The 12,107-nt window shown below is 46.2% G+C and overlaps 1 protein-coding gene across 2 annotated transcripts in view; it reads right to left on the bottom strand.

Moving 5' to 3' along the window:
• Positions 1-6,105: 6,105 nt before the first annotated feature.
• mecp2 (methyl CpG binding protein 2) overlaps positions 6,106-12,107 on the bottom strand; it is a 14,740-nt gene continuing 8,738 nt past the window's right edge. The window contains exon 6 of one of the 2 annotated variants that reach the window (XM_037245902.1): positions 6,106-8,403. In XM_037245902.1, coding sequence (XP_037101797.1) covers positions 8,383-8,403 — 21 coding nt within the window. In that variant the 3' untranslated portion in view covers positions 6,106-8,382. Of the gene's footprint in view, positions 8,404-8,819 lie in introns of those variants that run through there. The other variant, XM_037245901.1, reaches the window with a different exon arrangement.

The following is a 12,107-nucleotide window of genomic DNA, read 5'->3' on the forward strand; positions in this document are numbered from 1 at the left end:
TGTTCATTTTTGACATTAGCTAGAATCAAACGAAAAAAATAAAAACAGCATAATGAGGTTGTTAGAGTGGTGCTCACTCTAACTTGTTTTGCAAGAACCACTCGGGAGACAGTATGCCCTTTTTAAGCACTTGCAAGTGGAGAGTCATTCGTCGCTGTGCATACAGCGATGATCGAATGAGGTCTGACTCAGGCCTCTTGCAAGAGCATTTTTATTGAGAGAAACAGGGTGGGGGTGAGAGTGGACAGGATGGGGTTGAAGCCCCTGCATAGCAGGGGTGTTTTACGACGTTGTGTAAACAGAACAACTTCCTCTGCAGCTGGTCAATCAGTTCAAAATATCTTAGCACTTTGTTCTACTACTTTGTTAAGACAGGACATGTTTGGTTAATTATTACAGGTTACATTCCAACATAAGCATAGGATCAAACTAATCTATCAACCCTAACAGAGGTCTTATCTGAGAACCCTAACAGAGGTCTTATCTGAGGTTGGGTTGCTGCTGCTGGAGGAACCGAAACAAGAAGGCCCAGACTTACCTCAGCTAGAGCTTTGACTTTTGGATTAACTTTTTTTTCACCACAGCGGACCACATCCTTGCAGACGCTGCCCCAATCCACCTGTGAATCTCCCACTCTATACTCAGTTCTGAGTAAGATCCCAAGATAACTCCATTACTATGGATTCCAGACACGGAGAAGGTATTCTGCCTTTATATGACTGAGGCCTTATTTTTGAAGGTATTCATTAACCCATTAGCTTCACTCATGACTGTGAACCGCTCCAGCAAGCATTGGAAATTGTGGCCTCATCAAAATCAGAATCGGCTTTATTGGCCAAGTTTGTGCATGTCAAACAAGGAATTTGACTCCGGTTGATCTCAGCCTCTGGACAACATTTAAGTGACTAACAACATTCAGGTGACTAACAACATCTAAGTGGCAAGAGCAGGATGTTATTGCCCAGTGATGTCTCTGAGACTCTGAGTGGTGTGAGTTCATAAGAGCGACAGCCTGGGGGAAGAAGCTGTGTCTGTGTCTGCTGGTTTTGGCGTACAGCGCTCTAACGCCGTCTGGAGGGGAGTAGTTCGAACAGACTGTGACCTGGGTGAGAAGGGTCTGTAGAGATGTTACTTGCACGTTTCCTGGTCTTGGACAGGTACAAGTCCTGAATAGATGGGAGGTTGGTCCCGATTATCTATTCCACAGTCCTGATTGTCCGTTGCAGTCTGTGCTTGTCTTGTTTGGTGGCCGATCCAAACCAAACGGTGATGGAGGTGCAGAGGATAGACTGGATGATGGCAGTGTAGAAGGTCTTCAGCAGCTCCTGTGGCAGGTTGAACTTACTGAGCTGTCTCAGAAAGTACAACCTCTGCTTGGCCTTCTTCCGGACGGTCCATTTCAGGTCCCGAGAGATTGTGGATCCCAGGAACTTGAAGGTGTCTGTGGTGAGAATAGCATTACTGAAGAGGGTGAGGGGTGAAAGTGGCGAAGGGTCTCTCCTGAAGTCCACAGTCATCTTCACGGTCTTGAGCGGGTTCAGCTCCAGGTGGTTTTGGCTGCACCAGTGGACCAGCCACTCCACCTGTCTGTACGCATTCTTGTCACCGTCCCGGATCCGTCCAATGAGTGGTGTCGAGCTTCACAGAAGGGTCTCCTGAAGAGCAATCGGTGTAGAGAGAGAGAAGAGCAGTGGGGAGTGTACACACCCCTGGGGGGCGCCAGTGCTGGTGGTCTGGGTGTCGGATGTGATGGTCCCCAGCCTCACCTGCTGTCTCCTGTTGGTCAGGAAGCTGGTGATCCACTGACGGGTGGAGGCAGGCACCGCGAGCTGGATGAGCTTCTGGTGGAGGATATCGGGAGCTAAGTTAACTTAACTTAACTATGGTGTTGAACGCCGAGCTGAAGTCCTCAAACAGGATCCTGGCGTACGTTCCTGGGGTGTCTAAGTGGCGCAGGATGTAGTGCAGTCCCATGTTGACTGCATCATCCACCGACCTGTTTGCCCGGTAGGCAAACTGCAAGGGGTCGAGCAGGGGGCCCGTGATGCCCTTTGGGTGGCTCAACATTAGCCTCTCAAAGGATTTCATGACAACAGATGTCAGGGAGACAGGTCTATAATCATTCAAAACTGTGATGGCGGGCTTCTTGGCCACCGGTACGATGGTGGAGCTTTTGAAGCACGAGGGCACCTCACACAGCTCCAGGGAACGGTTGAAGATCCGTGCAAAGGTGGGTGCCAGCTGTTCAGCACAGACTTTCAGGCAGGAGGGGGACACGCCGTCTGGGCCTGGTGCCTTCCTGACCTTTTGTCTCCGGAACATCTGACCCTCGCGAATCTGAAGTGAGGGCGAGGCTTCTGAAAGAGAGAGAATAGGTGATGACAATGGAGGTGTGAACAAGGGGGTTGTGGGGGGAGATGTGGATGTTGATTGTGATGTAGGAGGTCCTGTTGTGTGGGTGGACCGTTCAAACCTGCAGTAAAACCTGTTTAGCAGGTTTGCAAGCCTTGTGTTCTCCACAGGACAGGGGGTTGGTTTCTTGAAGCCCATGATGCTCTGCAGGCCTTTCCACACTGATGAGGGCTCAGGATTGGTGTCTCTCCAAACTCTGCCCATAGCTCCTTTTAGCTTTCCTGATCTCTTGCGTCAGTGTGTTCCTGGCCTGCCTGAACAGGTCATGGTCTCCACTCCTGTAGACATACTCCTTGGCTTTGCGCAGCATCCTGAGGTTTGGTGTAAACCACGGTTTGTTGTTGTTGTACGTGCAGAAGGTCTTAGTCTACACACACACAAGACCTCACAAAAGCTGATGTATGATGTCACAGTGTCGGTGAGTTGAACTCTGAGAGAAAACAACACCAGCTATAATACAACACTGACACTCCTTTAAAAACTACGTGCAATAACTATTTACTATTTATTATTTACTTTCTGTACAAACCTCATTCATGTTAATACATATACCCACATTGAACACACTAAATAAGATTTTTTTAACCTTCATTCTTAGACTAATAGCTATACTGTAAATAAGATCTTTCACTTTTATTCTCAGACTTCCTTTTATACTTTTTTAGATTTTGTATGTTTGCACTAGGAAGGGAGCAGCTATCCCGAATTTCGTTGTACAACTTAAGTTGTAAAATGACAATAAAGGGCATTCTATTCTATTCATGCAGGTCTGAAGTTGCAGCTTCAGACCCCCCCAATCGGTGCAGTCAAAGCAGGCTTGGAGGTCCTGCTTTGACTCCACGTTCCATTTATGCGTCCTTTATTATGGAGTAGCAGTGGTCCAGTGTATTTGTGCCTCTGGTGGGACACGTTATGTGCTGTCTGTATTTGGGGAGTTCGTGTGTGAGGTTCGTTCTGTTGAAATCAGCCAAAACAATGATCAGTGAGTTTGGTAGTTTTTTCTCCATGTCTGTTATCTGGTCAGCAAGCAGCTGCATGGCTTCGAGTGCACGTGGTGGAATGGAAACAGCCGCCATTATGATCAAAAACTCCCATGGTGAATAAAACGGCCAGGAGTTTATGAAAAGTGTCTCTAGGAGAGTGCTGCAAGACTCTTTCAACATTGTGACATCAGTACACCAACCTTCATTAATGTAAAATATACACCACCTCCCTTTGTTTTTCCCATGAGCTCCGTGCTGCGATCTGCTCGTAGTAGCCGAAACCCAGGAATCTCGACGCCATGGGATGTTTTCGTCGAGCCACGTTTTGGTGAAGCACAGGGCGGCGGATCTGCTAACGTCCGGGTTCCTTCGGAAAAATGGCAAAGGGCAGCCCGTGGGGAAGGTCGGCCTCGACCCATGGTTCCATCTTATCGGAGGCAATGGCTTTGACCACTCGACCAGAGCCTGCTTAATGTACCCCTTAGAACCACAACTGCAAGTTATACTTGAAAAACAAAACCCATACTTGAAAAAAGAGTTATTGAATAAACTATTTTCAGGTTTCACCTCCATTTATTTTTCAGGTTTTGAGTTCTTTTTTCTTCAGTTACATGTTTTATATTTTCAGATTCACAGCTCTTTTTTTCAGGTTACCCTCTTGTTTTTTCAGATTATAATCTTTTTTTTTTCCCAAGTTAAAATCTTTTTTTTCGAATTTCACACTTTTGACCCGAATCTGGCGTGGAGTCACGAATAACAGCTGAACAAGAATGTTTGGAACAACCCGAATCTTAATCTTCACGAGCCACCCCCCACGTGACATAAAAAAATGTGGCCGCAGGCCCATGTCTCCCGTGCCTTAAACCGCTAATTTCAAAGATGGTAAAGTTTTTTGCATTTGCTATCGAGGTCTTCACAGTGTGATTACTTGACAAGAAATGACACGGAATCCAATCTTTTGTTGAGATATTAATGTGTACCAGTGGCGGGCCGTGCATTTCACGCCTAGGCCTTCATTAGTGCTCCGCCTGAATCAATCCAACCCTCAATAACTATTATATGGCTATAAAACGTATACTACAGGTACAGCTCCGACGCATATAAAAAGCATAAAAATAACTAGATAAAATTGCAATATTATTGAGGAATATAGCAACATTTTACTCACCCAAAATCCTGATTATTTGTAAACAAAATCCATCCTCCTTTCTTTCCTCAAGAAGATTTCAATGACTGTTGTGCAGATTATCCGTGCGTTTCAGTTCCGTCAAGAAGTTCTTTTCTATCGCCATCAAAGCTAATGCTGAAAGTGGAGCCTGCCCTGTCGTATTTCTGGCATGTTTTAATTTTCTTTAGGGCTGAGAATGCCCGTTCAACAGAAGCATGCTTTTCTTGAAAGGTCCGTCTTGAAAATGGCTTTGACAGTAAATCTGCAACCAAATCCATTTCTTCTCCTCCTTTTGCCATTGTGGGTTGACAAAACAGCTATTAAATCAGCACAACAATATCTTTGTTTGTGCGGCTCGCTACAGATGCAGTTTGCTCGCTCTGGCTAGTACACTGACTATACTATCAAAGCGTGTGAATATGCTGACGTTTCCGTAAGCTTGCTAGAAGGCCTTGGTGTCGCCAACTCAAAATCTGATTGGTTGAAGCAAGTTTGATCGACATTTATTTTATGCCACAGGACCCACAGAACTGATTTTAAAGGCCTCCAGGCAGATTTCTTTGACCCTGGCAACACATAGTGGCTGAAATGTGATTGGTTAAATGCTTAAATATGAAAATACACATCTGGAAGCAGCGCAACCAGGGGGCTCGCAATGAAAGGAAGTGGACAGACCATTTGGAATAATTTAATACTTCCATCCATCCATTTTCCATACCGCTTGTCCCCACGGGGGTTGCGGGCGTGCTGGAGCCCATCTCCAGCAGGCATTGGGCAGTAGACAGGGGACACCCTGAACCGGTTGCCAGCTGATTGCAGGGTACACAGAGACGAACAACCATCCGCACTCGCACTCACACTTGGGACAATTTGGAGTGCTCAATTGGCCTACCAAAAGATGTTTTTAGGGTGTGGGAAGAAACCGGAGTGCCCTGAGAAAACCCACGCGGGCACGGGGAGAACATGTAAACTCCACACAGGGAGGGTCGGAGGTGGAATCGAATCGGCACCCTCCTAACTGTGAGGTGGACAGGCTAACCAGTGTGCCACCGAGCGCCCTTATTTAATACTTATTAAATACATTTTGTCCATGAATACGTATTAAATTAATACGTATTCATGGACAAAATACAATTAACATCAGTCTGTTATTCAGATATTTTTAGGCCAGCAGAGAAGGCCTTGCAGGCCCTGACAAACCATCACTGGTGTGTGTGTGTGAGTCAGTTTGAGAGTATGAGAAAGGGGTGTGTGTGTGTGTGTGTGTGTGTGTGTGTGTGTGTGTGTGTGTGTGTGTGTGTGTGTGTGTGTGTGTGTGTGTGTGTGTGTGTGTGTGTGCGCTCGCCTTCACACTGATGCAAAACTTGCGCGTTCTTTTGAAAATGTGTTCATTTCACTCGCTACAGCTGGTATAGGCTAGGACACAATAAGGTTGTTTCCTCTGCATTTTCTGGCCAATTCCCATTGCAGTTCACTACTTTTAGAGCAAGTCACAAACCGGCAATAATAGAAGTCATGCCTGTGAGAACAAAGAGACCCAGATGAATAAACGATGCATTTAATTGTATTGCACAATCAATCAAGGCACATGTACGTACCACACTCAAGCTAGCTAACTTTGCAGCAGCAGCGTGGTACGCATTCTCTATTCCGTGACAAATACATGCCGATTAAAGCCTTGTGAAACGGAGCAGGGAGATGATGCGCGCGACATTGTACACGCACCAAAAACTTTTGCCGTGTGCCCATCATGTGTTGCAGACCAGTCGTAAAGATGGTGCACAACACACTGCATAAGTCACGTGATGCAATGCAGTTGTTGCCCGCAGATACGCTTGTTGTCGGTACTGGATGGGGGCAATTACACGGACAGATGAAGAACCACTTCATCCTCAGTCCATTTTTTCAATCATTCACTGCCAACCCAGTTAATATGGATCTTTGACATTAACTTTCTTGTTCCTTGTCCTTGGACCGCAAAACGGGCATCCATCGGTCGGCCCATTTCCCTCACTGGGACGAAATACTCACCTCTGGTTGAATAAACATAACTGTTTTTTGGGTTTGCTGAAAAGTGATGATTTTGAAGGTACAAATATTCTGTCTGACTCATGTTTTACTCGGTTTTAATACCGAGCAGGAACACATATACCCAATCTGATAACCCCAGTATTGAAGTTATGAAACTTTGGGTAACATATTTTTCTTATGCTGATACCATCGAAATTCAGGCTCAGCATGTACCGGCGATTGAGTCTGTTGGTTTGTCTCATCAAACGCATTTCTGAGGCCGGGTAAACCTGAGCAAACTGCAGAATGAACCAATCAGTGAAGATTGAACGTGATGTTGTAAAAAATAGAAAAAGTATGACCTTTCTTTTGAAAAAAACAAATGCTTCCAGTGCTGTCAGCTGCTGGGATTTTTATGACTGTGTTTCTGATAAGTTAGAACTGATTTAATGTTGAATGATGTGAACAATTGTCTCTCCCGCGCACCATTTTGAATGAGGATGGACTTTCGCTGCCAAAGCGTGACTGTGTTCGTGAAGAATACGTCACAGCAAGCAAACACATTTGATTGGACTGTTTAACTTGAACCGAGGCCTAGCTGCGGTGAATGGTTTGGTCTCTAGACCCACTCTTTTTGTTGGTGCGGCTTGCCAGGCTTGGATACTGGCCCGTTGAGTTCTGCCTTTCGGGCTACAAGTTGATGTTGTTACTGTTGTATATTTTCTGAGAGGTGTGGGCGCCAAGACAGATCTCAGAAAATACACAACATTACTCAAGATTTTGGAGTTAATCTGTGTCTTTCCTCTACAATATCACTGACAATTACAATTCACACAATAAACATCAGTCAGGTCAGTAGACTTAATTGCGCATGCTTTTTACATTGACAAAACTTTGCCTTTGGAATAATGTTTATTTTGCTAATTCACCTGTAAATTTAAACATTAAATGCATACTGTTAGTAAACGAGCATTACGTGAGTGACCCACATTAGCCTGCTTGTTGCTAAATATTATTTGGAGTTACATGAAGGAAGACCTCTCCTGACAGTTATAACGCTATCTTTACCAAGTACACAACAAAGCTTAAGGTTTATTATTAATACAGACGTGGTCCATTTTGTACCTCCCAGGTGTTTGTACTAGACTTTCACAGATTTTGGAAACAGCTTCATTACCTCACAACACGCTCAAGACTCAAACAGTGGGGATGGTATCCCTTGGTCAGTCCGCCAAGGATTTTTTTTTTTTTTTAAAGTATTTTGGTTTGTTTGGGTTTGAGGCATGCTCGCTGTGGGGGTGAGGTAGAGGATTTTTTTCCATTAGAAAGCACTTGTTTGCTGAAAAACGTTTTCTCAATGGGAAATGACTGGATTCACACGCTGACTAAATGCTCACCCATCCTCTCAATTGGAATGAGACACTGACAGTGTAGGGGGGACAACAAACGCTTTTAATGAGAAAAATAACTAATAACCCGGTAAAAACTAGTGAGTCTACAGTGACAGTGTATTGAGTTGAAAGCAGAGTATTATTATTCATCAGCTATGAGGTCACCACACATCACGACTAAGTCTAGGAACAACATGGCTGCTGGCTGACATGGTGGCTTCCGGCGAGACGCGCAAGGTTATAGGCACTGAACTTCGGAACATGCAATGTGGCGGCTGCTTACTGTGGTCCCATACGGTCTGACAAAGGCCAGCTAAGGGGCTTGCGGCAACCAAATGCCACAAACGCAGAGGTGAGCTTGGGTCATCACGAGGTGACCCACAATCCAGTAAGAAAATTCCCCACTGTAGTGGACTTTTCAAATGGTGCCAACTCCTAGCTGTCAGGAGATAAGAATGACACAATGAAAATGTTCAAATACTGCATGAGTGGATCTGATCCAATTGAGAGGTTGAGAACGTGTTTGTTTGGCTTGATTGACATCATGAGCGATTAAGAAGCAATTTCTTTCAATTTGTGCTACCACATACAGAAACAAATTGAGGAAAATCTGGGATCGGCCAATCTTGACACCTCCCAAAATTTACTTGTGGAAAGCTTCATCACGTGTCTAACGTCATGTCACATCAATCTATTGCACGTGTGGCAATAGTATCCACAAATGTATCAATTGTGGAATTGAAAAAGGTTATCTTTTCTTAGGTTATCAGAGATGTCCATAATCTTCTCAATTTCTCCCAATTCAGAGGTGGCCAACTCTTGCAAATTTATCAAAACTGAAGACAACAGCAACTATTTTTTTTCAAGTACGGTACTCTTTCTGTACTGTCCTGCACTGGTAAATAAAACTCTCATGGACTGTGGCCAACGACAACACACCCATGCACCCATTATCCGAACTGCTTCATCCTCACAAAGGTCATAGGTGTGCTGGAGCCTATCCCAGCTGATTTTTGGGCGAGAGGTGGGGTACATCCTGAGCTGGTTGCCAGACAATTGCAGAGTACACATAGACAACCATTCACACTCAAAATTATACTTGTATGTTTGCATGTTTTTTGGAATGTGGGAGGAAACCGGACTATCCGAACAAAACCTCCGCAGACAATAGGAGAACATGCTCCACACAGCAAGGCCCAAGACCAGATTCAAACCCACGATCTCTGCACTGTGAGGCGGACATGCTAACCAGTCCACCACCATGCCACCAATAACATATCCAATGCAGTATATCCTGATGGGATATAAGTACAAGAATGTCAGCAAAAACAGACAGGAAAAGCTATTAGCGGAGTCACAAGTTCATCCTCGCAAGACGCTATGAAGACAAAACATTACAGAAAAACCTGTGACCACTTTTACCATCTGAGCCCTGCTAAGTTTTGGCTTGACGTCCTCCACAACTACAAGCCAAACCTGCAATGTGTGTGTGTTAAAGAATCAGTAGATGTCCCGCTTCAAACGTTCAAATGCTTCCAGAATGGTGAGATTGTAGTTGGTGTTGAATGTAGTTTGGTGTTGCTGCCTCCCCACAACAGGAGTTTGGCTTATTTGGCAAAACAATAAGATGGACCGCTACTCGCAAGTCTTCCAGTGGCTGTTCCGCAGAAATCAAGACAAAGAGGAGTCTAACAGTGGTCAGAAGTAAGGTGAAGAAGATGTGCTCTCAGTAGGTTTGCGTTGACAAAACACATGGTTCCTCTTGAAAAACAACCAAGATGGAAGAACGACTCATGGAGATCAAATATGGGAGTCAGTTTGAATGTCACTCCGGAAGATTCCAGGACTTGTCAGCGCTGTGTTGGAAATAAGTGTTTGGATCAAATGTAGAACTATTGGCTAGAAGTATGGGGGCACTGGAAGAATTTGGGAGTGTTTGAAGAAGCCATTCAACTGAATTAGGCGTGTCAGTCAGCGATATATACGGTCACGTTCAACGGAGCGTCAGTCAATTACAGAGAACTTTAAAGCTGTAGAGAAGAAACAAATTTTAAAATAGAAAAAAAAAAGGTTATATTCTGGAAGCGAGATTTTGTTGGTGGCAATGTGTACTTAGCCGTTTGTTTTCAGTTCCAAACTGTCCCCCCCTTTACCCACCCAAATGAGCAAGACACAGCTGCCTTTTGATTATGTACAAACACCCACGCACATGCAGCCGCGCGCGCGCGCGCACACACACGCACACACACATTTTAAATCTATATTTTCCTTTTTGTTTTCCTAAAAAATGACACCATCCATCCTTCTACTCAGTCATTGTCAGTGCTATCTTAACGCTCATTTCATTGTCAAAAAATGAAAGGGTTGTTCCATGGAACAGCAGTGCACAAAGATGGAGGAAGAGCCCTCACTGGTACCACCTCTGTCCCCAAGGGCACAATCCACTTTCCTATAGCGCCCACTGATCAGCTGACTCTCTCGCTAACAGCAGTCCGAGTCTCAACTGTTTCCTCTCGGCTGGGACAGGGAACAGCAGATGGGGGGACCATGTCTCTGAGCTCCCTGCCCTCACCTGCCCCCTCCGAATCCACCTGTAACCGAGCCCTGCTTTCTGTCCCAGACAAAAGACCGACACCATCTTCCGTCCCTGCTCTTCCGTCAGAATCGGAGCGCATTGAGCTAGGAGGCCCGGGAGCACTGGGAGGAGTGCTGTTCGAACCAGTTGTCTCTCTGCTTTCTGAGACGAGTCCGGCTTCAACTCGTATTTCGGTTCTTGGCCCACCCTCCAGGCTGCGAGTTGGGGATGTGGTGCTCAGGTCTTGCGGCTGCTCACTCTGCTGTGCATAAACCAGGTTGTGACTTATGGCCATATGCAGAGACGGTTGTTGGAGCGGGAGTTGTTGCAGGTGCGGCCTGGGCAGCTGTGGTTGAATCTGCGGAAGATGTAGCGGCATTCGAGACTGTGGGGGCCTGGTCTGGGAGAGCGAGGGTCTGATTTGTGGTCTACTTTGAATGTGAAGTTGATGTTGCAAAGGAGGGTTTATCAGTGTTGGGGGCTGAGTTTGTGTGGGAGGGCTGTCCGAGAATTCTGTTTGTGCAGGGCTCTTGGAGTGGTGTTGTAGATGAGGTTGGGCCGCGGTTCTGGTCTGTACTTGCAGCTCAGCTGCGTGGTGGGTCCTGGTCTGCATTTGAAGTTGAGGACGTAGTTGAGTCTCAAAGAAGGGTCTGGATTGTGTCTGAGGTTGAAGTGTTACAGGGGACTGGGCTTGTGGATGAAGATTCCTCGTCTGCGGGGGCTGGACCTGTGAGGGTGATGGAACATGCTGAACTGCCAGCTGAGTTTGGTGTTGCGCTAACGTTGGTGTTTTGGGGAGTGGCTGAGGAGGGGAATGCCTGATGGGGGAGGACTGAATAATTGGAACTTGAAGCGGGACATGACTCTGACCAGGATATGAGGACTGGAGGGGGCAGGGTTGAGGCGAGGGTTGTGACAAGGCAGGTGGTTTGGGGGCAGTGGACTGGGAGTCAGTGTGTAGCTGAGGTTTGGGTCGGGACTGGTTTGAGGGTCCAGATATTGGATGAGGATGATCCAAATGGGAGCTCTGTTGGTGGCAATGATGGTGACGGTGATGGTGATGATGATGGTGATGTTTGTGTGGGGAGCGCTCCTTCCTTTTGTGGCTTTTAGAAGGACTCATGCTACTGCTGCTACTCCTTGGTCCTTTTCCACCCTTTTCATCAAGGTCTTTGCTTAGTTCCTCCTCTTGACTTTCTGCTGTCCCACGCTTCTCCTTGTGCTTCCTCCCTTTGTGTGTTTTATGTCCATGTGATTGACTTTCTTGGGAAGCAGAAGGCTGGCTATGGGAGTGGGATTGGCTCTCCTCCAAAGAGGCAAGGTGAACCTGGGAAGTTTGTGTTGGTTCCTTCGAACCGGCCTCTCCTTCGGAGTGTGCCATCCTACCAGGTTGTGTGGTACTCGAGCCTGGAGTCGGAACTTTCTCCCTCTCCTCAATTGTCTCTCTCGTTTTGCGTTTTTTGATTGGCAAGGCTGTTTCCTGGACGACAGGTTTGCTGGAAGCTCTGCGCTTGGCCTCAGCAGCCATAATGGCGGCAGCGGCATAGCCCCCTGCAGTTGACATACCG

The sequence above is a fragment of the Syngnathus acus genome, chromosome 2, assembly GCF_901709675.1.
Source record: "Syngnathus acus chromosome 2, fSynAcu1.2, whole genome shotgun sequence".
Taxonomy (NCBI): Eukaryota; Metazoa; Chordata; class Actinopteri; order Syngnathiformes; family Syngnathidae; genus Syngnathus; species Syngnathus acus.